Genomic DNA, 23078 nt, shown 5'->3' on the forward strand with positions numbered 1-23078 from the left:
CATGGACTAAGAACATGATCCCTTACCAGGCCCAGATGTACTTGGGCCAGTATGGGGATTATATATTCCTTATTATTATATTGGTCAATCAATGATCCTAAGGTTTAATATGGAGACGTATCAGTTTATCGTGAATTAACAAGACCACAGTAGTGAACATTTACTTGTGGCCTGTCGGTATTGACTGCAAATTTAATGAGTTCTAATCTTGTCATTGTGAGAGACCTGATCAGCATAATTATCTTGCAGACAATTGAAATCTTTTATCTTAACTCAGCACATGCACACCATTCTTGATAGTGATTTTGGCCTGTGCTTTACAACAGATTTTATATTTCTATTCAGTTTCATTGCAAAAATAAAGATAAATGAGTACATAATTTGTGGACAAAGAACACATCTCAATATGAAAAATATTTGTTTCAGTGTGATTAATACAGAAACACCAGTGCCTTGCAATAGTTATGTGATCCATAGAGCTTTCTATTACCAAAATGTCCATGCTCATATTTCACAAGATGGAATTAATTATTTTTCTTCCGCAATATAAGAAAAGAAAGAAAAATAAAAGGAAGAAGAAAAGGAAAAAGAAAAGGAAGAATAAAAGAAAGAAAAGGAAGAAGAAAAGGAAAAAGGAAAGGAAGAAGAAAAGGAAGAAATAGAAGAAAAGGAAAAGGAATTTGAAGAAGAAAAGAAAAAAGAAAAGGAAGAAAAAGAAGGAAAAGGTTTCTGGACAGCACATGCTGTCTGCCAGGCACCACTTTCAGGTAAAACTCCATCATTCTTTTTTTCTAGCCTGTGGAACCAACTTCCTCTGTCTCTTCAACCTCATTCTTCCCTCCAGGCCTGAAAGACAGCTGTTCACCACCATCTCAGGTCATCCCCCATCCACAACCATCCCCATTCCATTTCTATGATTGAGTTTGTGGCTGTCTCTATGTTGTTCACACTGTCCTCCCCTTTCCCCTATTTTACCCACATCCTTTATTTCTTCAAGTCTTCCTCTATTTTATCCCATAACCCTGCTGTTGGTCTGTCTCCCATAGCCCCAACCCTACCCCCACGTTTTTCTGTTGTTATTTTCGTTCTGTTGCAGCCCTGACTATACACCAAATTAAAAGGGAAGGACCTCAACGGCAAGACAACACAATTGGTTTACGGTTGACCGCTGAGACCGACTGTTGAGTTGGTGATGCCATCAAATACACCATCGTTCATGCCGTTGGACTTCGTACACTGCCGATCCACAATCGTATCCTGCTCTTATGACCCCATAATTCGGATTTCAGAATGTGGAACAGAATCCTTCCAGGACTCGAAGTATCTACCTTCATTTTGGTGAAGGATCATGATTCATGGACCAAGCTGTTCAACTTTGTTGTATGGTGGAGGAGGGGGGGTTGGGAGGAGGATAGCGTAAGAGGAGGGAAGGGAAGGCAGCACGAAGGAGGGGGGAGGAAGGCAGTGTGGGGATTTGGGGGGAAGGCAGCATGGGGGGGAGGCAGCATGGGGGGGCAACGTGTGGGAGGGAGGCAGCATTGGGGGTGGGAGGTAGCATGGGGGAGGGAAGTGTGAGGGGGAGGGAGGAGGCAGTGCGAGGGGGAGGGAGGAGGCAGTGCGAGGAGAGGGAGGTGGCAGGGGAAGTGGCAGCGGGAGGGGGGAGGGGAAGGGAGGGTACACATGAGGTGGGGAGGGAGGGGCAGTGTGACAGGGGAGGAGAGGGGGCAGCATGAGGGGAGGGAATGGAAAGGCAGCATGAGGGAATGGCATGGGAAAGCAGTTTGAGGGGAGGGAAAGGGGAAAGCAGTTTGATTGGAGGGAATGGCAAGGCACCATACCAGGGCATTACTGGGGTGATAAAATGCCCCCAAACAGCAGCGTTTTCTTCCTATCCGCTGTGTTCGATATAAAGCTGGGCGGCAGCATTTAAAAATCAAAACTAATTCTTTATATTTGGTAATGGCCTAACTGCATGTAGTACCCCCCCCCCCACACCCACACCCACCCACGCATTCTTCTAACCTCCTCGCAGTCCATGCTAAACGTGCACGCGCAGCAGCGATATACTCAACTTTTCACTTGCACACATGCACCGATTTCCCCACACCCGCAATGTACAGGAGCACATCCCGCGTGGCTTCGATGCCGTAGCACGTCCACTCCCGAGGCTTCGGCGCTGCAGAAGTACACGGTTCGCGAGATGGCCACATAACCTCCTCCACAGTGTGACGAACCATGGCCCTGAGTTTGAGTTCACATTGCGTGCCCGTGAAACCCGTGCACCGCACACACGTAACCAAGAACATGCATGCACACACCCCACAGAGAGTCATTTGGTCCCATTTCTACCACGCCCATGCGTGCTGTCTACGTACCTCTCCACTTGCAGAAACTACTGACTATTAATATTGTTGCGGATTCGCGCCCGCCGGCGTGCGGACGGCCACGTAACTCGAATCGCGGCACGTCGCCCACCGGACGGACAATCCCGTCGTGACCCTCTCGGACTAACGCCGGGAACTAGTCACGGGTGGGTCCTTTCGGCCTCACCACGATCGTGCCAATCGGCCCCCCCGCGTGGGATAGGGTTGCTCGCCAAATTCGACCTACCTAAGTACCCACACGGAGGGTAGACCGGGCGATCGCACCTCGCCGCAGGTCGACTTCGGACACGGGCCACTTTAAGCGACCCGTTCCGTACTATCGGGATAACCGAGCGGTGTTATCGTCAACCTGGACGGTTCGATTAATTATCGGGCGTTTTAGCCCACGACCAACCCTTTACGTGAAGTAAGATGGAGATTCAATTAGAGAAAAGACGAAGCGAAACGGGAAAAACAGTTCAACATAAAGCACATTTATTTCGCGGCAAACGGAAAGCACACATATACAATTATACACCAAAAGCAAATGTAAAAGAAGAAGAAACACACAATAATGCACAAAAAGCAAATGTAAAAGCAAAACACAATGCAGAGCTAACTGACTACCGAGCACACGGCAACACTTATACAGTTTTACTTCACAGACGGCGCCGACAACACATATACTCAAAGCAAAAGAAAAAGGGACCACCCTCCACTATGAGGGGGGCAGACGGGCCTGGGGCCGAGACCGCGTCGAGCCTACCCGTCTGGTGATGAGCCGCAAAATGGCGGTGGCGCCCCGACTCCGCGGGCCTCGCGGACAGTGTCTGGTATGGGGTGGGAACGGGGCCCCCTTCTCGCACTATCTCAGCGCGGGGGGAAACAGGAGGGGGTTGTTGATGCTCGGGGGAAGGAGGATATCTCCCTGGCTCGGGTCCCGCGACGAGTGTCTCCACCACGACCTCGGTCGCGTTGCCGGCCTCTCCTCTCCGCAGCTCCCCGACTCTGACACGAGCACCCCCTCGACTGCCTTCGCCGCCGCCACCTCTCCAACTCTCCACAGCTCCGTCCAACTGCCTTCTCCGACTCCTCTCTTGACTGGCTCTTCCCAACTCAACTCCGAACTGAACTGTTTGGCGAGCGAACGCGGCCCTTTATAGCCCCCGGGGCTTCGCTCCTTCACCTTCGACCCTTTACCTCTGACCCTTCACCTCCGGCTGGCTCCCCATTGGACAGAGGAAAAGTGGGCGTGAATGCTTTTTGATCCATGAATCTGCATATAGCGATATTACTCCGACGCACCTGGAGGCGGGGCCAAATCGCCCCATGCTCACTGATAGGACGGAACAGAAGTGGGCGTGAGTCGTTTTTGATCCGATTGCTTCGGAAAGGCTGGTGCCTCTGCACCCGCTGCTCGGTGCGCGCCCTGCACGAGTCCAGTATCGGTGCCCACAAGCGGCGCGGGAATGGTGGTGATGCGATGGTTGCGAGGGCGAGTTGTGACGGTAAAGGTCGTGGCTGTTGTTGTGAAGCGGCGTTGCGGTTGGTGGTTGTTGTGTGATGGCTGTTGAGACGTGGTTGGTGGTGGTAGTAATGGTAGTAATGGCGGCTGGTCCAAAATAAAGATAGTAAAAGAAAAACGGCTATCTAGAGGGGTCGCAGCCCGAATGAATGACATTTATTCCCTCTAAACAACGGGTTTGGGCCTAACTACACATATACTTACAGAGATATCTCACCTAAGGGACCTGAATGGTGGTTTGCGAATTTCGTCAACCACAACACTACCCCCTCCCCTTTTTACAGACTCGTCCCGAGTCGTCAAATTTTCGTGTGCCATCATGTGTAGTTTTCCCCGAGTACATTTTACCTACGGATCCCTGAGTGCGACATTCATGGTATTCGTGTCCCCAAAATAAATAACCTGAGGGCTGAGTAACTACCTAAACAAACGCACTCACACGGACGACTTAAATAAAATTGCCGGCGCAAAGACAGACATGCCGGGGGCGCACTCATATGTACAGTACATCTTAACCTTAACTTACAAATTTTACACTAAACCATGGCCCAGGATCAATGAACTCTGCAAAAAGAAAGCAGTTAGCAGGGAGCCAGGCTGCTCGCATGCAGTCTCTGGCTCAAACAATGCAGGTGACAGGGAACGTGGCCGGCTGCTCACACGCAGTCCAAGGCCTTCCCTTTTGAACTGAACGCAGTGAACCACAACGGTGCATGGGCTGCACAGACGCAGTCTCCGTGCCAGCTCAAGTGGCACACGCAATGAACACAACGAATGGATGGATGAATGGATGGACGCAAACACGGTGCACGGGCCCCCACTGCAGGCCCGTGTTGTAGCTGCCAACAGGGCAGTTCTCGCAGCTTGCAAACTGTTGCTTTTACGATGATCCCGGCGCGCATGGAAATGAACAGGGGGGGGGGCAAAGCAAAAATTGAACGGGGCTGGTGAACAGGGGCAGTGGGCATGGCATGGCATGGCATGGCAAAGGCAGCAGGCAAACACAGCCTGCAGAAGAAGGCCGCTGCAGGCAAACACAGCCGGCAGATGAACTGGCCGGCACAGGCCTTGCAGAAAACAGCTGCAGACGATCCGGCCAGCACAGGCCTTGCAGCACAGCAGCTGCAGACAATCCGACCGGCACAGGCCGTGCAGCACAGCAGCTGCAGACGATCCAGCCGGCACAGGCCTTGCAGCAAAACAACAGCTGCCGATGAAGTGGGCCGGCCTTTGCCTTGCAGCAACGCAGCCAGCAGATGAAGCTGGCCAGTCTTTGCCGTTCAGTGGAGGTTGGTGGAGGGAGTGCGGTGGTGCTGGCCACTCGGAAGGCGGGCTCGGACCTACCCTACGGTCTCCCTCCCAACCTATCGCCTTTGCCTGTCATTGTCTATACCCACTCCCTTAATTTGTCAAACTAAACCCCAATTTAGCCCCAACTTTTTTTTTTATTTTATTTTTACTTCCCCACTATAAATCGTCCCCTAACCCCCTTTATCGTCCTTGTTCGGCTAACCTATCCTGTCACCTAGCCTACTCCCAACCCCCACGTTCCCTTCCCGGAGGGGAATAAGGGAGAGCTAACGTCCTGTGCCGAGGCCCAACGAAGCCTCAGGATGGCCTCCCCAGAGTTCAGTGATCTATAACACAAAGTGGGTCCAGCGGCCCACAACGAGAGCGAGGGGATGGATGGTGCGGAGGGGTACACTTCCTATTCTACCCTATCCATTGAACTGTTAAACTACCCCGGGGCTTTCAACAAGCGCCTCTCGCTTAAACTATTGGTTCTATAAACCCAGATTCCCGTCGCCTGTGTTAGTGTCCTTACAATTTCGGGCCTCGCCCCCCAATTTTCTCTCCGTGCCCTCACACGGTCTCATGGCTGGGACGCGTGGCTCCCTTTGGCAGGCACGACCCTCTGCCGAATCTCCAGCTATGGCACCCCCGGGCACTACACTGCCTCCGAGCCTACCAGCTCCCTAAACACCGGGGAGTGCCCGCCATGGCACCTCCCCTGAAACGCACACGTGGCAGGCTGGCTTCCCGGGCCCCTTTCCGAGGGTCACCCTTGCCCACAACACTGCCCACGCGGCTAATGGCGCCCCGGGCCACCGCACCAAGCAGGCGCACCCGTGCCCACTACGCTATCCCGGCCCCCCATGGGCCCTTGGCCTACTACGGCCGACTAGCCTGGTGCCCGGGGTACCCACTCAGCGATACTCACTTTTCGCAGCCACGCTCCCAGCCCGTCAACAGGGCTCCTGCACCCCTCCAAATGGGTTTCGAGCCTACATTCACACCAACAACAAAACGACCTCCATTTTTCAATTTAACTAACCCCCTAACTCACTCCACACTGACCCCGGGGTCCCTTGGGCGGGAGTCACTCCTCCCCCCAATCACTCATCGCACCATGCATTCCCCATTCGCTCCATTCACACAGACCCGCTGGCCTCACTCACTCATCATGTACTCACCTCACAACTCACCAACTCTTCAACACACACACCACTGAACTCTGCCATCCTTCTCACTACATCCCCTAACTAACTCGTGCTCCCACGTCGTCCCTTACACTAAAGCACGTTCCTTTTAACACTACGTAGCTAAGCTACGTCCCCACTACACATTCACTGTCTGTCACTGTCTTCTAAATCTATTCCCATTTTCCCATCCTAAATCTGGCTACAATCCCTCTAACTAATCCATTCCACGGACTCCATGAGGACTTACCCCTGCCCCATGAAGTCGGTCTAGCTAAGCTAACCCTTCCCCCTAACTAGTTTCCATCCTGTGCCCTGGTAAGGGGGTCTTCCACCCCTTGCCCAGGAATCCTGTGCACCCGAAAGTGAGGCTTGCCTTTTTTTTTTTCTTTACATGCGCAGCACCAGCGCGGCAACTCACAGCTCGCGCACTTTGCACCTGCCCGTGACGTCATGCAGCTGCACGTGTACCTCGTCCCTCCTTGGAAGGAACCATCCGGCAGTCATACCTCTCCTGCCGGATTCCAACCCCACGTGCAGCCATGACGTCACCGTGCGCATAAAAAAACACAAACCCCACGTCTCGAGAGGTTCCCCACGCGAACACATGTGCTTTGCCCGTTGGAGCTTAACACACACGATCGCGTGGAGAACCCGTCCGGTCCAAATCCGTTTACCTGCCTAAACTTTGTCCGTCCGCGGGATCGGCAAATCCACCGCGTGCGTTTCCGGACCGGGACTTCACTCTCGCAAGCGAGCACGTGGTGGCCTCGTGCGTTGCACAGCACGGACCTCGTGCTCACTGCTGGGTGAACCCGGCACGGTCCCCGAAACAACTACAGCCGCTACTCGGCTTTCTTTCCTCACATGTCGCCGTCGTCGCCATTCGACACACGCACTCCCGCGTGTTACGACGCGAACACACCTCACCATTAAACTCACACCGGGAGACGCGGCTGCATGTTCACACATGCCGACCGACATCTCCCTTACACACAGCGACCTTGCACACGCTGTCTCTCTCACACTCGGCCGCTCACTCACGCATGCCATTACCCTTGCACACGTGGCTCCACTCATTCGCGGCCTTTCACTCACTCGTGCCATTTCCCTCACACAAACCATACTACTCACACACGCGGGGGCACTCATCCGCGGTGCCTCACTCGTACACCGTGCCTCACTCACACACACGGCGACACTCACACACACGGCGACACACACACGGTGCCTCATCCACACACGGCATGCTGGGAAGCACACTCTCCGGCACAATCGCCACCACACCACTCACACACGGGGTCGCTTCCACACACGGGGACGCACTCACACCTTGCACCACACACACAGGGACAACCACACTGGGGATTCGTGTCCCCACAAGGGTCTCCGGGGCCTCTATACCCCCAAGCTCTCCGTGCACCTGTCCACAGCACTCCTCCCCTCGACCTCGCAAAGCACGACCGAACCCACCTGGTCGTGACTCGCCTCAAGGGGGCATACTCCCTCCCCTCGTTCCTGGAGGAGGCTACCCAGCTGCTCGCACCGGGCCTCCACCCAGTCCGCGAGCTCACCCCCATTATCCTCCACTACCTCCGTGTGTGTGTGTGCGTCTCTATCCCCGTCTTCATCGTGTAGTCTTCCCTCTATCGTTCCCATCTCCCGTGTCTCTGCCAACTCAGTCACCTCTTCACCCTTTACCTCCCTTGTCTCAACTATTATTTCCGTCTCTTCCCTTGTTATCTCCCTCGTGCATGTCTCCGTAACCCCAATTCGTTTGTCCCTCTCGGTTACCGTCACTTTTTCCGTCACGACCCTCGCCCAACACGTCCCCCGAATTATTTTTTCACCCGCCTCCACCGCGGGCCCGACAGCCGTTGCACCCCCTCCCAGCTCGTTCGCTCCTACACGTGGAGTCGCCATTTTAAGCTCCCTGGTCACTGCCTTCATGCCCGCCTGCAGGCTTCGGCCCATGTTCTGCGTCTCACCCCGCAGCTCCTTCATTTCTTCCTTCATTTGCTTGTTCATGCCTTTCATTTCGTTTTTCATTTCATTTGTGTTTGTATCCATCTTTTCGTTCATTTGTTGTGTATTCGCATCCATCCTCGTTTTCATTTCGTGCATTTCCCCACTGATTCCTGCCAGCATGGCGCATAGCCGGGCCATGTCGGGTGCGCTTGGGTGAGCCGTTTCGGCAAGGATCGGGGGGTTTTGGTGGAGAGGGGGAGGGGAGGTGTCATACACCGCGGCTGCCGCCGCACCTATTTCGGGCTCTGGGTTCAGTTGGGGGAGTTCGTGTTCCTGCACAACCAACATTTCCTGCACGGGGATTTCATCCTGGACCATGGATTCTACGCATTCTACATCCATTTCTAATACCCCCGGCTCCCGCTCGCCTTGAGACGCCATCTTATTTCTCGTAAAGGGTTAATTTAACTCGCTCGTAATTTGGAGGGAATCGGGGGTCGCTCCTCTCACCCCTGGACCGATTCCCATGAATTTAGCTGGAGACAGGAGAGCCCGTTTTCCCGTTCTCCGATACCAGTGCCGCGAGGAGGGCGATGAGTTTATATCGCACGACCTGACACCAGTGTTGCGGATTCGCGCCCGCCGGCGTGCGGACGGCCACGTAACTCGAATCGCGGCACGTCGCCCACCGGACGGACAATCCCGTCGTGACCCTCTCGGACTAACGCCGGGAACTAGTCACGGGTGGGCCCTTTCGGCCTCACCACGATCGTGCCAATCGGCCCCCCGCGTGGGATAGGGTTGCTCGCCAAATTCGACCTACCTAAGTACCCACACGGAGGGTAGACGGGGCGATCGCACCTCGCCGCAGGTCGACTTCGGACACGGGCCACTTTAAGCGACCCGTTCCGTACTATCGGGATAACCGAGCGGTGTTATCGTCAACCTGGACGGTTCGATTAATTATCGGGCGTTTTAGCCCACGACCAACCCTTTACGTGAAGTAAGATGGAGATTCAATTAGAGAAAAGACGAAGCGAAACGGGAAAAACAGTTCAACATAAAGCACATTTATTTCGCGGCAAACGGAAAGCACACATATACAATTATACACCAAAAGCAAATGTAAAAGAAGAAGAAACACACAATAATGCACAAAAAGCAAATGTAAAAGCAAAACACAATGCAGAGCTAACCGACTACCGAGCACACGGCAACACTTATACAGTTTTACTTCACAGACGGCGCCGACAACACATATACTCAAAGCAAAAGAAAAAGGGACCACCCTCCACTATGAGGGGGGCAGACGGGCCTGGGGCCGAGACCGCGTCGAGCCTACCCGTCTGGTGATGAGCCGCAAAATGGCGGTGGCGCCCCGACTCCGCGGGCCTCGCGGACAGTGTCTGGTATGGGGTGGGAACGGGGCCCCCTTCTCGCACTATCTCAGCGCGGGGGGAAACAGGAGGGGGTTGTTGATGCTCGGGGGAAGGAGGATATCTCCCTAGCTCGGGTCCCGCGACGAGCGTCTCCACCACGACCTCGGTCGCGTTGCCGGCCTCTCCTCTCCGCAGCTCCCCGACTCTGACACGAGCACCCCCTCGACTGCCTTCGCCGCCGCCACCTCTCCAACTCTCCACAGCTCCGTCCAACTGCCTTCTCCGACTCCTCTCTTGACTGGCTCTTCCCAACTCAACTCCGAACTGAACTGTTTGGCGAGCGAACGCGGCCCTTTATAGCCCCCGGGGCTTCGCTCCTTCACCTTCGACCCTTTACCTCTGACCCTTCACCTCCGGCTGGCTCCCCATTGGACAGAGGAAAAGTGGGCGTGAATGCTTTTTGATCCATGAATCTGCATATAGCGATATTACTCCGACGCACCTGGAGGCGGGGCCAAATCGCCCCATGCTCACTGATAGGACGGAACAGAAGTGGGCGTGAGTCGTTTTTGATCCGATTGCTTCGGAAAGGCTGGTGCCTCTGCACCTGCTGCTCGGTGCGCGCCCTGCACGAGTCCAGTATCGGTGCCCACAAGCGGCGCAGGAATGGTGGTGATGCGATGGTTGCGAGGGCGAGTTGTGACGGTAAAGGTCGTGGCTGTTGTTGTGAAGCGGCGTTGCGGTTGGTGGTTGTTGTGTGATGGCTGTTGAGACGTGGTTGGTGGTGGTAGTAATGGTAGTAATGGCGGCTGGTCCAAAATAAAGATAGTAAAAGAAAAACGGCTATCTAGAGGGGTCGCAGCCCGAATGAATGACATTTATTCCCTCTAAACAACGGGTTTGGGCCTAACTACACATATACTTACAGAGATATCTCACCTAAAGGACCTGAATGGTGGTTTGCGAATTTCGTCAACCACAACGATATATTACAGTAACTATTAGTATATTTTTATTAATATTTTGGAATGAAAGCACACACAAAATGGTGTGAAGCAAAAAAAAAAAAAGAAGCCTTGCAGCACTTGCAGCAACAAATATTAGTTCCTCTTCACTTGTAGAAACTACCGACTACCAATATATTGGTGGAACTATAATGGTATGTTAATATGTTATAATGCAAGCAAATCACCCAAAACGGAAAGAGCAAACTGCGTATGTAATTGCTGAAAATAAGGACCCTGTGGACTGTGCCTTCATGGATTGCAAAAGCAGGTTATGAAGCATGGCGTTTCACTCAATGAAGTTACACTTTGTGCACATTCCATCATCGTTTGTTCACTCAATGTAATCGTTTGAACAGTAGAAAAATGTATTTTATGCTTTGCTTAAATAAATGCACTAAGTTATAAAAATGGCTAAAAATGTTAAAATTGTTAAAATTTGTTTAAAACTCCAGATTTCGACACTTATTTTGTTCACCATATCCGATTCTCAAATCCGACATAATATTTACATTATATACTTTAATTATTATTTGCGAGAGTTGGCTGATATGATGGAGAGGAGAAAGGTAGACATACTGTGTGTACAAGAGACCAAATGGATGGGGTGTAAGGCTAGGAGCATCGGAGGTGGTTTCAACCTGTTCGTCCATGGTGTGGATGGGAGGAGAAATGGTGTAGGGGTAATCCTGAAGGAGGATTATGTTAAGAGGGAAGTGAGGAAGTGAGGTGAGTTTATTGGAAGTGAGGAGAGTTTCTGACTGAGTGATGAGTGTGAAGTTGGAAATTGAAGGGGTGATAATGAATGTCATCAGTGCATATGCCCCGCAAGTGGGGTGTGAGATGGAGGAGAAAGATTTCTGGAGTGAGTTAGATGAAGTGGTGGAGAGTATATCCAAGGAAGAAAGAGTGGTGATTGGAGCAGATTTCATTGGGCATGTTGGGGAAGGGAATATAGATGATGATGAGGTGATGGGTCGGTACGGTGCCAACGAGAGGAAAGTGGAAGGGCAGATGGTGGTGGATTTTGCAAAAAGAATGGAAATGGCGGTGGTAAATACGTATTTTAAGAAGGAGCACAGGGTGACGTACAAGAGTGGAAGAAGGTGCACACAGGTGGATAAGGTCTTAAGCAGGAGATGCAACCTGAAAGATTAGAGACTGTAAGGTGGTGGCAGGGGAGAGTGCAGCTTGACAGCATCGGATGGTGGTTTGTAGGATGATTTTGGTGGTGAGGTTGAGGAAGAGAGTGAGGGCTGAACCAAGGATCAGATGGTGGAAGCTGAAGGAGGAAGACTGTTGTGTGAAATTCAGGGAGGAGGTGAGACAGGTGTTGGATGGTGGTAAAGAGGTGTGGGACGACTGGGCAACCACTGCAGAAGTGGTGAGGGAGATAGCAAGGAAGGTACTTGGTGTGACATCTGGACAGAGGAAGGAAGACAAGGAGACTTGGTGGTGGAACGAGGAAGTAAAGGAAAGGATAAGGAAGAAGAGGTTGGCGAAAAAGAATTGGGATAGCCAGAGAGATGAAGAAAGTGGACAGGAGTACAAGGAGTGGCGGCGCAAGGTGAAGAGAGAGGTGGCGAAGGCTAAGGAAAAGGCATATGACGAGCTGCATGAGAAGTTGGACACAAAGGAAGGGGAAAAGGATTTGTATCGATTGGCCAGACAGAGGGACCGAGCTGGGAAGGATGTGCTGCAGGTTTGGGTGATAAAGGATGCAGATGGAAATGTGCTGACAAGCGAGGAGAGTGCGTTGAGAAGGTGGATGGAGTACTTTGAGGAGCTGATGAATGAAGAAAATGAGAGAGAGAGAGAGAATGTTGGAAGAGATGGAGATTAGTGAATCAGGAAGTGTGGCGGATTAGTAAGGATGAATTGAGGACAGCTATGAAGAGGATGAAGAGTGGAAAGGTGGTTGGCCCAGATGATATACCAGTGGAGGCATGGAAATGTTTTGGAGAGCAGTGTTTTGGAGTCACCACACAGGCAGTGGAGTTTTTAACGAGATTGTTTAATAATTTTTTGGAAAGTGAGAGGATGCCTGAGGAGTGGAGATTAAGTGTACTGGTACCGATTTTTAAGAATAAGGGTGATGTGCAGAGTTGTGGTAATTACAGAGGTATAAAGTTGATAAGCCACACCATGAAGTTTTGGGAAAGAGTAGTGGAAGTTATGGGAAAGACGAGTGGAAGTTAGGTTGAGAGGAGAGGTGATGATTTGTGAGCAGCAATATGGTTTTATGTCAGGAAAGAACACTACAGATGTGATGTTTGCTTTGAGAGTGTTGATGGAGAAGTATAGGGAAGGCCAGAAGGAGTTGCATTGTGTGTTTGTGGATTTAGAGAAAGCTTATGACAGGGTGCCAAGAGAGGAGTTGTGGTATTGTATGAGGAAGTCGGGAGTGGTAGATAGAGAAGTATGTGAGGGTGGTGCAGGATATGTATGAGGACAGTGTGACAGTGGTGAGATGTGCGGTAGGAATGACAGACCGGTTTAAGGTAGAGGTGGGATTGCATCAAGGATCGGCTTTGAGCCCTTTCCTGTTTGCAATGGTGATGGACCAGTTGACGGACGAGATCATACAGGAGTCTCCATGGACTATGATGTTCGCAGATGACATTGTGATCTGTAGTGAGAGTAGGGAGCAGGCCGAGGCGAGCCTCGAGAGGTGGAGGTACGCACTGGAGAGAAGGGGAATGAAAATCAGGAGTAAGACGGAGTACATGTGCGTAAATGAGAGGGATGATGGTGGAATGGTGCGGTTGTAAGGAGTGAAGGTGGTGAAGGTGGATGGGTTTAAATACTTGGGATCAACTGTCCAAAGTTACAGAGAGTGTGGTAGAGAAGTGAAGGAGTGCAGGCAGGATGGAGTGGGTGGAGAAGAACTTCAGGAGTGATTTGTGATAGAAAGGTATCTGCAAGAGTGAAAGGGAAACCAGCTATGTTGTATGGTTTGGAGGCGGTGGCGCTGACAAAAAGACAGGAAGTGGAGCTGGAGGTGGCAGAGTTAAAGATGCTGCGATTCTCGTTGGGAGTGATGAGGATTAGAAATGAGTATATTAGAGGGACAGCGCAGGTAGGACGATTTGGGGACAAAGTGAGAGAGGTGAGATTGAGATGGTTTGGACATGTGCACAGGAGGGATGCGGGGTATATCGGGAGAAGGATGCTGAGGATGGAGCCGCCAGGTAGGAGGAGAAGAGGAAGGCCAAGGAGGAGGTTTATGGATGTGGTGAGGGCGGACATGCGGGTGGTTGGTGTGACAATGGAAGATGTGGAGGACAGAGCGAAATGGAGACTGATGATCCGCTGTGGCGACCCTCAACAGGAGCAGCCAAAGAAGAAGAAGAAGAAGATACTTTAATTATTCTGTGAGAGTAAATCATGTTTCCAAATTGAGGCATGTTTGAATTGGCCAAATAATATGGCGAATTAGGACCGCCATGAGTGGAAGCGAGGTGCCCAAGGATGTGCCTGATGAAGGATATAATTAAATAAAGCAGTCAATTATCTTCAAAAGGGGTGATTTAATGAACCCAAAACCCAATTTTCAGTCATGCACTTCCTTGGAGTTTTGTTAGTGCCCATGCAATGTTTCAGGCTGCTCGGTTTTATAGTTTTGGATTTATGGAGGAGACACATTGACACACTGACACATACTGACATTTATTAGTGCAGATGAGGGAGACATGTACAGATTAATATAATTGAGAATAATGATGTTCATTCTTTGTTATATCAACAGTTATTATTTGTTGTTTTCACCACAGCCAAAGTGATAGATAATGGACTGAAGTGACTAAAAGCAAAAACTAGGAGGGACAATAATGTTGGTTGCTCAGAGCAACAGGTGATGGAGAGCTGCCAGACCACTCTCGTGGTACTCCGCAGCTGTGAGCCAGAGGCCTTGGAAGGCAGAGAGGGAGGCGAGAATGGAGCCCCCGATCCAAACGTAATGCTTACGCTCTCGAGGAGCCGACACTCGTACCGAGGCTGGATCTGGAGCCATTGTCCTGAGGCAGTGTAAGAGACGTGTTTTGAGGCCTGGAAAGAGGCTCGATCCACCAGCCAGGAGGACATTGCCAAAGAGGTCTCTGAGATTAAAACGAATGGGAGAGGATGCAGAAGAAAGATACTTTAACAAGGGTTAATCAAGACATGGGATAGAGAAGTAAGAGGTGTCCCAGTGGGATAGGAAAGGGGGGGGGGGTGCTGAGAAGGAAGAGCAGTGGGGCCAATAAACAGGAGAAAATGATTAATAATGGTTTTTGGGGTTTCTGAATTACCTGCGAATGTCAATATTTGAATGCATGATGCTGTTGTAAGTTAGTGAATGCATCCCAGGTGCATCCATTCCACCAAGGGACGGATCAAACAAGATTTCTGGAGCCATAAATCTATAGAGAGAGAAAATGTAATGTTAATAACAGAAAAGACCATTGGATGTGTTGGGCAAGGTAAGTCTTGTGAGCAGGACAAGGCCTGAAGGAGTGAAATGAGTGTGAGAAACTGTGAGTCAAATCAAAAAGCAAACCTCTGCCTGTCTAGGATGATCATCTGACCATCTGGAAGGTGGTACTCCTGGCAGATCTCACCCCTTGGTCTCTGTGCCTCTTTCATTGTATTCAATGCGACATAACACACATTTTCCTACAGGCAGAACAGTGTGCATTATATCCAGAAACAAATCCTGTTGTTGTTCCAACTCCAGTTCCAGAATCGAGCAAAACCTTTGGCCTTTTTATTTCAACACATCTTATAAAATAAATCGAGAACCAAAGTACAGTCCCCCTTTTCCCTTCGATGTGCCGTACCTTCATCTCACGTACAACCTCCCTCTCCGCTGAGCTGCTGAACGCATGTCCTTGGTGGGACAGTAGCATAGACAGGTGAGCAGTGACAGCACGCCCACCGACCTCCATTCGACCAACAGTTTGAGGCTGCCCAAAGCCCCTGTACACAGGCAGTACATAGGTAGCGGCCGCTCCACTGTCGCATACCAAACCCGTCGTCTTGCCTGCTGCATATAAAGCCAGCACACCCTGGCACGACAAAAGGTTTATCTAAATCGAGGTTGATAGCTCACCTGTAGTACTTTGTCCCCCTTTTCTACTGTCTATGGATCCTTGCTCCAGCCTCTGTCCAGTTCTATTCCTCCCTTTCATCATTTAAGGTGAAATTTCATCATTACCTTGGGTAAAATCTTGTTTACTTAACTTCTCAGCCTTCTTCTCTTCCCAATTTTCTTACTCTTTCAAACATTAGTCCCTCAACTCCTTATCTATCCCTTCCCACTGTCAGTACATTCTCAAACAGTTCTGTGTCATTCGGCTCTTCCATGAGCTGATATGTTAAAAGAGGTGAGAATCAAGGCTATGTTTGCTTCGATGCAAACATGTAGGGCTAAAATGATAGGGTAATAATCTGAAGCTCGAGTCAGAGGCATGAACTGGAGTTAGAGGCAGGCAGGCCCTCCAGTGATATACAGTGATGATATTCAGGAGATGATACAACAATAAAACAAAGGGAACAAAACAATATTAAAAAGGAAGAATGACATTGCAATGTTTGGGATCAGAACCTGGACTGCAAAGTAGAGTGCAGGAACACCCACTGATTCGATGAGGATTTCAGCGGCACACTCTCGATATCCAATGGAGGTGAAGGGAGGTTCACTCAGTAATAAGGGTCGTTCACCAGCCTGCAATTATGCACATTAATTTGTTTATTTGCTTAATGAGTTGAAACTCCAAGGAGAAAAGCACAACCAATGATACAGCCATTCTCCTGATGGTTAATCCTTAATAAAAGTGTGTAAGTGCACACAAGCATTCCCATGCATGTACTCATGTGTTTATAAGTGCTTGTTTGTACTGTGACACTTACTTCTTCATTGTCATGGGACCAGGAACAATTAAGCACAATTGGCATGGCCATATGAATTCTGACATCCTGCAACATTGAAGGAGTTGAAAACCCACTCCGTGGGAGTACCTTCTGTGCAGATGCCCTCCGCAGGGCAGCTCACCTGATGAGGGGATTGCGGCAAAGCCTTCGGAACCCCCACTTTTTGACGATAGGAGGAAAACCACGGGATAACCTTCCTGGGTCAGTTTGTGGAATTGTGTGTCGAGGTGGTGCTGAGGTGTCATCCACCAGACGGCTGTCTCCTTGGGTTAACCTGAGGTGGTCCCTTCGGGTGGGTACCTGGAATGTCCTATCCCTAAGATAGAATGAGCGCTTGTCTCTATTATCATCTGAGCTCAAGTGTTTGGACATCGGTATTGCAGCACTCCCTGAGGTTTGGAGACCGCATTGCGGTGAGACCATGCCAGGTGGTTACACCAACTATTGGTCTGGTCGCTCTGATGGTTTCCATACCCAAGGAGTTGCTGCAGCTTTGTCCAATAATCTGACTCCAATGATAACTGAGGTAACACCGGTCAACGAGCGTATTATGAGACGAAGGATTCGTCACTCCTTGGGTGTCATTTCCCTGGTCTCTGTAAATGCTCCGTGAAGGACGCATTCTTTGTCACGCTCGAGTCTGTGGTTGACCAGTGCCCCAGGCGAGATACTCTTCTCATCTTGGGGGATTTCAATGCATCGACTTGAACTGCTAGGGATGATTATGAGACATGTGTTGGTCCCCATGGGTCTAGAACTGTGAACCAGAACAGCACTAACTTCCTTGACTTTGCAAGAAGTCATTGACTTAGGGTGACTGGTTCATGGTTTCAGCACCCACAGGCTCATCGGTGGACTTGGTATTCCAACGCTGGCGGTGTGGCAAAGGAGTTTGACCATGTGCTCATTGATGGTCGCTGGAGGATGATCCAGAATTGCAGGGTCTACCGGAGTGCTCAGTTCCTCAATACCGACCACAAGCTTGGGTAGCAACTCTGAAGTTGCAGCTGATACTTAATCGTAAAATTACCCACTTTATAATTCAGAAATTGGAAAAAGACACATCATATCTATTTTGAAGGGTACCAAGGGATAGATTGGTGTCAAGATGGTCTGAGCATTTGGGTTCCCCTTTAAAATCTCAAAAAAACAAAACTTTATATTTTGTTCTTCACGCAGGTTTGAGTTTGAGCCCCTGCTCTGCACAAAACAACACTAGGTGGGTTGCCTCAGCCTGTCATCCTTCTGAGGTCAGCAAAATGAGTACCAGCTGACTGGAAACAGGGGGAACTGCATCAGTGGCACAGCCACACTCCCAGCAATGATGCAACCACCAGCCACAGGTTGAAAACGAAATAATAACAACTCAAGAAAATAAACTTTATTTGATGTTCTTTATAAACTTTCATGAAAATAAATATCACAAAAACACTGCACAAACATCTTAATTAAGGGTACAGTTTGGACAAATTTTAAAGTTGAAGTCCCTAACCCTGTTTTACCAATTATCCCCCAAGTTTAGGGATTTGCGGTTCATGGGGATTTTCAGAAACGTAACCTCCATGGACAACAAGGCCCTCCTGTATATACCTGAACACTGTGCAGAGTATTATGTTCCATGAACACTCGAGGTTTTCACGCTTGTTTGTGTGTTTGTTTACTTGTGAAAATCGAAGATTTTTCAAGTATATTGGTCAGTCGATTTTGTTATTCTGTTTGTCTGTTTGTCAATCACCTACAGGTCACAATTTTAGACCGATCTTCACGAAACTTCACCACGTGGCAGAATTTATTAGGAAGAAGCCTACCCATTGTTTTTGAGGTCAAAAGGTCAACATCGGCCCAACGTCAACAAATTCTACAAATTTCTAAAATCCTCAATTTTCACCCAATTGACTGGAAGTTTGAAAAGGATTTTCATATCAGGTCAGTGGATTCAACCAGCAATTATTTTTGACGTCAACCTCAGCGAAAAGGTCAACATTGGCCAAATTTCTAAAATTGTCATTTTTCATCTCATTGACTTGAAATTTGAAGAGGAGTTGCATATTTGGTCATTTAATTCAACCAGCAATTATTGTTGAGATCAAATTTGTTTTATGGATTTTGCAAGTATCGTGCTCTGCATGACGTCTTCTTCTTGTTTGTTTTATTTGTATGCAGAATATCTCAAAAAGTTGTGGAGGATTCAAACGAAACTTTGCAGACATGTTGAGTGTGTGCCGAGGAAGAATTGATTCTATTTTGGTGAAGATCCGAATGCGTATCCGGATAGAATAATTTTTTAAGTGGTTTTTCATCATTGAGAGATGGAGCCAAAAATGACGTTTTGCATGATATCTCAAAAATTTATTGACCCCGATGTGTCCTATTTGATCAGGCATTGCGTGGCAAAGGTAATCTCTCTACCGAGTGCCCTTCTCGTTTTAAGTGTTCTCGTATCACTGGACAAACTGTCCATCAACATCATCTGACATATCACTGGACAAACTGCTTTTGGAAAACTCCAAATTACTTGCTCGATCATAGCTTAAATTATTGCTTCTTCCCGAATCATTCATGCCCTCTTGATGTCACAGTTTAAAAAACAAAAAATGTGAATAAAACCACACTCCACAAGCGAGAATTCATTTTGGTCAATAAACATCAACCTTACAAATGAGCAAGAATGTAATACAGGGTGCGGCAGAGAAATGGAAGATTTCAAAAACCAACTTTCTGGGTACTAGGATAGTGGGAAAACTACGTCACCCTGCTACGTCACCCTGTTATGTCACCTTATTACATCACCGTACATCTTCATGTCATCATCATATAATTTGCATCATTCCGTGAAAAAAACTTCAGGAATTTCTTTGGAGATGCTATGGCATGTCATGGGAAACATGTGTAGAAGACAAGAGGAATGCCTGTGGAGAAACGGAGGTCACCTCGAGAATGTCATCTTCATGAAATAAATGGCATGCTATGTGCTTTAGGATGGCATATTTGAAATTTGGCAAATATAAAATGTTTATTTAATTACTGAGTTTTTTTTAATCTTCTGTTTCTCTGCCCCACCTTGTACATTTGAAGCCAATCATTTAAGGCCTTACTGAACATACCCACATGCTGTCAAACAGGAACAAACAATAGAGTTTGTTGAACAATAACGTGGGCCACAATCGTGGCCAACAGCATGTTCCATTGAGGCCACAATCGTGGCCAACAGCACATTCCAGTGAGGTCACAATCGTAGCCAACAGCACATTCCAGTGAGGCCACAATCGTGGCCAACAGCACATTCCAGTGAGGCCACAATCGTGGCCAACAGCACATTCCAGTGAGGCCACAATCGTGGCCAACAGCACATTCCAGTGAGGCCACAATCGTGGCCAACAGCACATTCCAGTGAGGCCACAATCGTGGCCAACAGCACATTCCAGTGAGGCCACAATCGTGGCCAACAGCACATTCCAGTGAGGCCACAATCGTGGCCAACAGCACATTCCAGTGAGGCCACAATCGTGGCCAACAGCACATTCCAGTGAGGCCACAATCGTGGCCAATAGCACATTCCAGTGAGGCCACAATCGTGGCCAACAGCACATTCCAGTGAGGCCACAATCGTGGCCAACAGCACATTCCAGTGAGGACATAATCATGGCCAGCAGCAGTAGTATCAAAAGGGAGGCTTTGACACAGTAATGTGTACCATTTCTCAAAGTCGCAATATTTGCTCGCTCACGCTCACACATATTTCTCCTTTTCAAATTGGTACACATCACTTCGTCATAGCCCTCCATTTTGATACTCCTCCCCTGCCGGGGGCTGGGCTTTGCCCCCTTTCATATGATCATTTATTTTATCATATTGAGTAGTCACATAGAGATACTATAAATATTTATGTTTTATTTTCAGGAATAACTTAATTAATTCATCAACGAAAAATAATGCAGTGGTATCCCGTTAAAACCCCTAACCCCACTTTTTTATTAATACTTATACTTTAAACCCATAAGGTAATGTATTTATTCTATTACTCATGATATATCTTTAACCATCAAATGCTGTTAGAGCTTTCTTACTGATGGTCTCTGAGAATATTTCATGTTTATAATCTCCAATAAGATTCATATCTCCATAAACATCCTTTCTCTTCCATATACATTCAAGGTATTGTTGAAAGTTCATGGTCTCTTTTAATACACTCTTCTTTAGACCTTTCAGTTTCTTTTCACCTTTGAATTCACTTAACCCTCTCGTTAAGTATTTACAAGCATATGCCTTTGATCTAACACCTACAAATTCATTTGGATCTTTTCACCTAATTCATCTTTAAATATACCAATAACCTTTTTATTCTAATTCAAAAAGAGCGGGTTATTAGGATCATAATTACTTGTATCATAAATATCTTCATCTTCTTTCATATCCGTACAAACATCATTTGTATTTATCTCTAGTATGAAGCTATCTGTATCCACATATAGCAATACAATATTCTCACCACATATTTTCTTAAGATTATGATAAAAGTAATCATACATTAAATACTTTGAAAGATCGAAAACAGATGTTCCCACATAAATTGGTTTATCCATCTTTATACTCTTTATTCTAATTAACAGCACAAAAATTATCGCTAAATATTTCTACTCTTTTAAAGCTTGGTTTATTTATCAACTTTTCCACCTGCTCCCAAGTTGAAGCAATTCTTAAATTTTGTCGATTCCTTATGTGTTCCATTGTTTTATCAAATAGAGAATTATTCATTAACTTGTAAATGTCCTTCTCAAATGATGATAAAGAAGTCTATATATTTATGGATAAGATAATGGTGGAATTACTGCCACTGAATGTTTGAAGAAAAATGATTTGTGTTATCTTCTTTTCAAGATTATTTAACAAGTATGGTATTTCAGAAAATATAAAAGAGATTTATAATAATCATATACAGACTTTTTAAAACTTATAAGTGAAAAACACAATCCTTAGTTTTAATTTCACGAGTGATCACACATTTTTGTTCATATACCCACCACAACTTGACACAACAAAAGAATACGAGGCATCATTATTGTCTATGGAAACTTATAATACCTTGTTTAATTTTAAGAGAAAAACGACAAGTTTAGTTATAATCCGGGAAGCAGTTACAAAACTACAACAGTTTCACCCGGAGCATAAGAGATTTCTCAAATATCTTCCGAAATTGCATGCCTCATGAAAGAACAAGGTGATGAACCCAAAAATATTGTTATAGATATTCAAAAACATACTCAAAATCGATGATTAAACTGAAAAATAACTACAAGGTTGATTTCACAATTGACCATTCATTTAGAGAGTTATTGGGTTTCTCTAAAAAAAAAAATAGACTGAAACGAATAAGATGTTTTATTGTGATAATGTCATTCAAATATCCTCAGGCATAAATTCGGTGTTAATTCACTGTGATTTGATTGATGGTGCTTATAATGATGGTACAAGAACAAATACAATATTTTCATTCAGTGCATACTCAACCCCAATTGGTTAAAAATTCAATATGAAACCAAAAAAATATGGTTTATCTACCTGTGTTTGGAAAAACCACATATACATAGTAAATTTTAAGATAACCGACCAAGATAATTGCATGATTTCCTTTAATGGAGAAATTATATCCATCAGAATTCGCCAATGTGAAGTTTTCCAATAAATAAATACAATGGTTATGGTGAGGAAACATGAGTTGGGGAAATATAAAATAATTACAGGGGATGGGATGTTCCTTTCCCCAAACTATAAAGGTGAAGGTATGTATCTTGGGAGAGGATACTATAAACCTAAGAGACAATGGGGTGTAGGACATCAATTTATAAATAAAGGAGATGGGATGATTGATACTCCAATGGATATAGGGTCAACTATTCTTCAACATAAAGACCTAATTGGTTAAATTGCTTCTGCTGCGGAAAATGTAGCGGGTGCTATAAAGAGTATAAAAGATGCCCAAAAGGAATCCGATAAATTACAAGCAATAAAGAACTTAAAAAAGGCAAAACTCAGTTGTCTCCCCAAGAACGACAGAAAATATATCAAATACTTGGGTCGGGGTTTCAAAAGTTTTATCATCTTTTTTTTCCCCGAAATAAATACAAGTATAGAAGCAATTGATAGTTTGTATGATTTGGATGATACTATTGTCATCTCAAACTCTACTAAAAAGAAGTCTGCTTCAAGGTAAATGCACTAACAGCAACAGACTGGAATACAAATGGAACAAAAAGTTTTGAAATAAATAAATAATCAACAAACTTATTTGAATATAGCCGAAAATTTCTTGTTGTGTAAATTTACATTCACGAAGGCTGGGAATAACACAAATGCTACACTCGTAAATTATTTCATTTGGAAAATGTTTGATCGTGTTCATTTGTATGTTGGAACACAAGAAGTTGAAGCAGTTGAATATCTCTCTGCGA

General features: G+C 47.2%; 1 protein-coding gene across 5 annotated transcripts in view; it reads right to left on the reverse strand.

Moving 5' to 3' along the window:
• Positions 1-14372: 14372 nt before the first annotated feature.
• Positions 14373-23078, reverse strand: part of LOC147027459 (uncharacterized) — a 67393-nt gene continuing 58687 nt past the window's right edge. For 4 of the 5 annotated variants that reach the window (XM_085876893.1, XM_085876894.1, XM_085876897.1 and 1 more), the window contains exons 5-9: positions 16304-16423; positions 15537-15764; positions 15257-15372; positions 15009-15119; positions 14373-14816 (exon numbers count right to left, since the gene is read on the reverse strand). In XM_085876893.1, coding sequence (XP_085733019.1) covers positions 14561-14816; positions 15009-15119; positions 15257-15372; positions 15537-15764; positions 16304-16423 — 831 coding nt within the window. In that variant the 3' untranslated portion in view covers positions 14373-14560. The remainder of the gene's footprint in view (positions 14817-15008; positions 15120-15256; positions 15373-15536; positions 15765-16303; positions 16424-23078) is intronic. The other variant, XM_085876895.1, reaches the window with a different exon arrangement.

The sequence above is a fragment of the Eptatretus burgeri genome, chromosome 4 (assembly GCF_056783735.1).
Source record: "Eptatretus burgeri isolate ZD-2024b chromosome 4, Ebu_testis_v1, whole genome shotgun sequence".
Taxonomy (NCBI): Eukaryota; Metazoa; Chordata; class Myxini; order Myxiniformes; family Myxinidae; genus Eptatretus; species Eptatretus burgeri.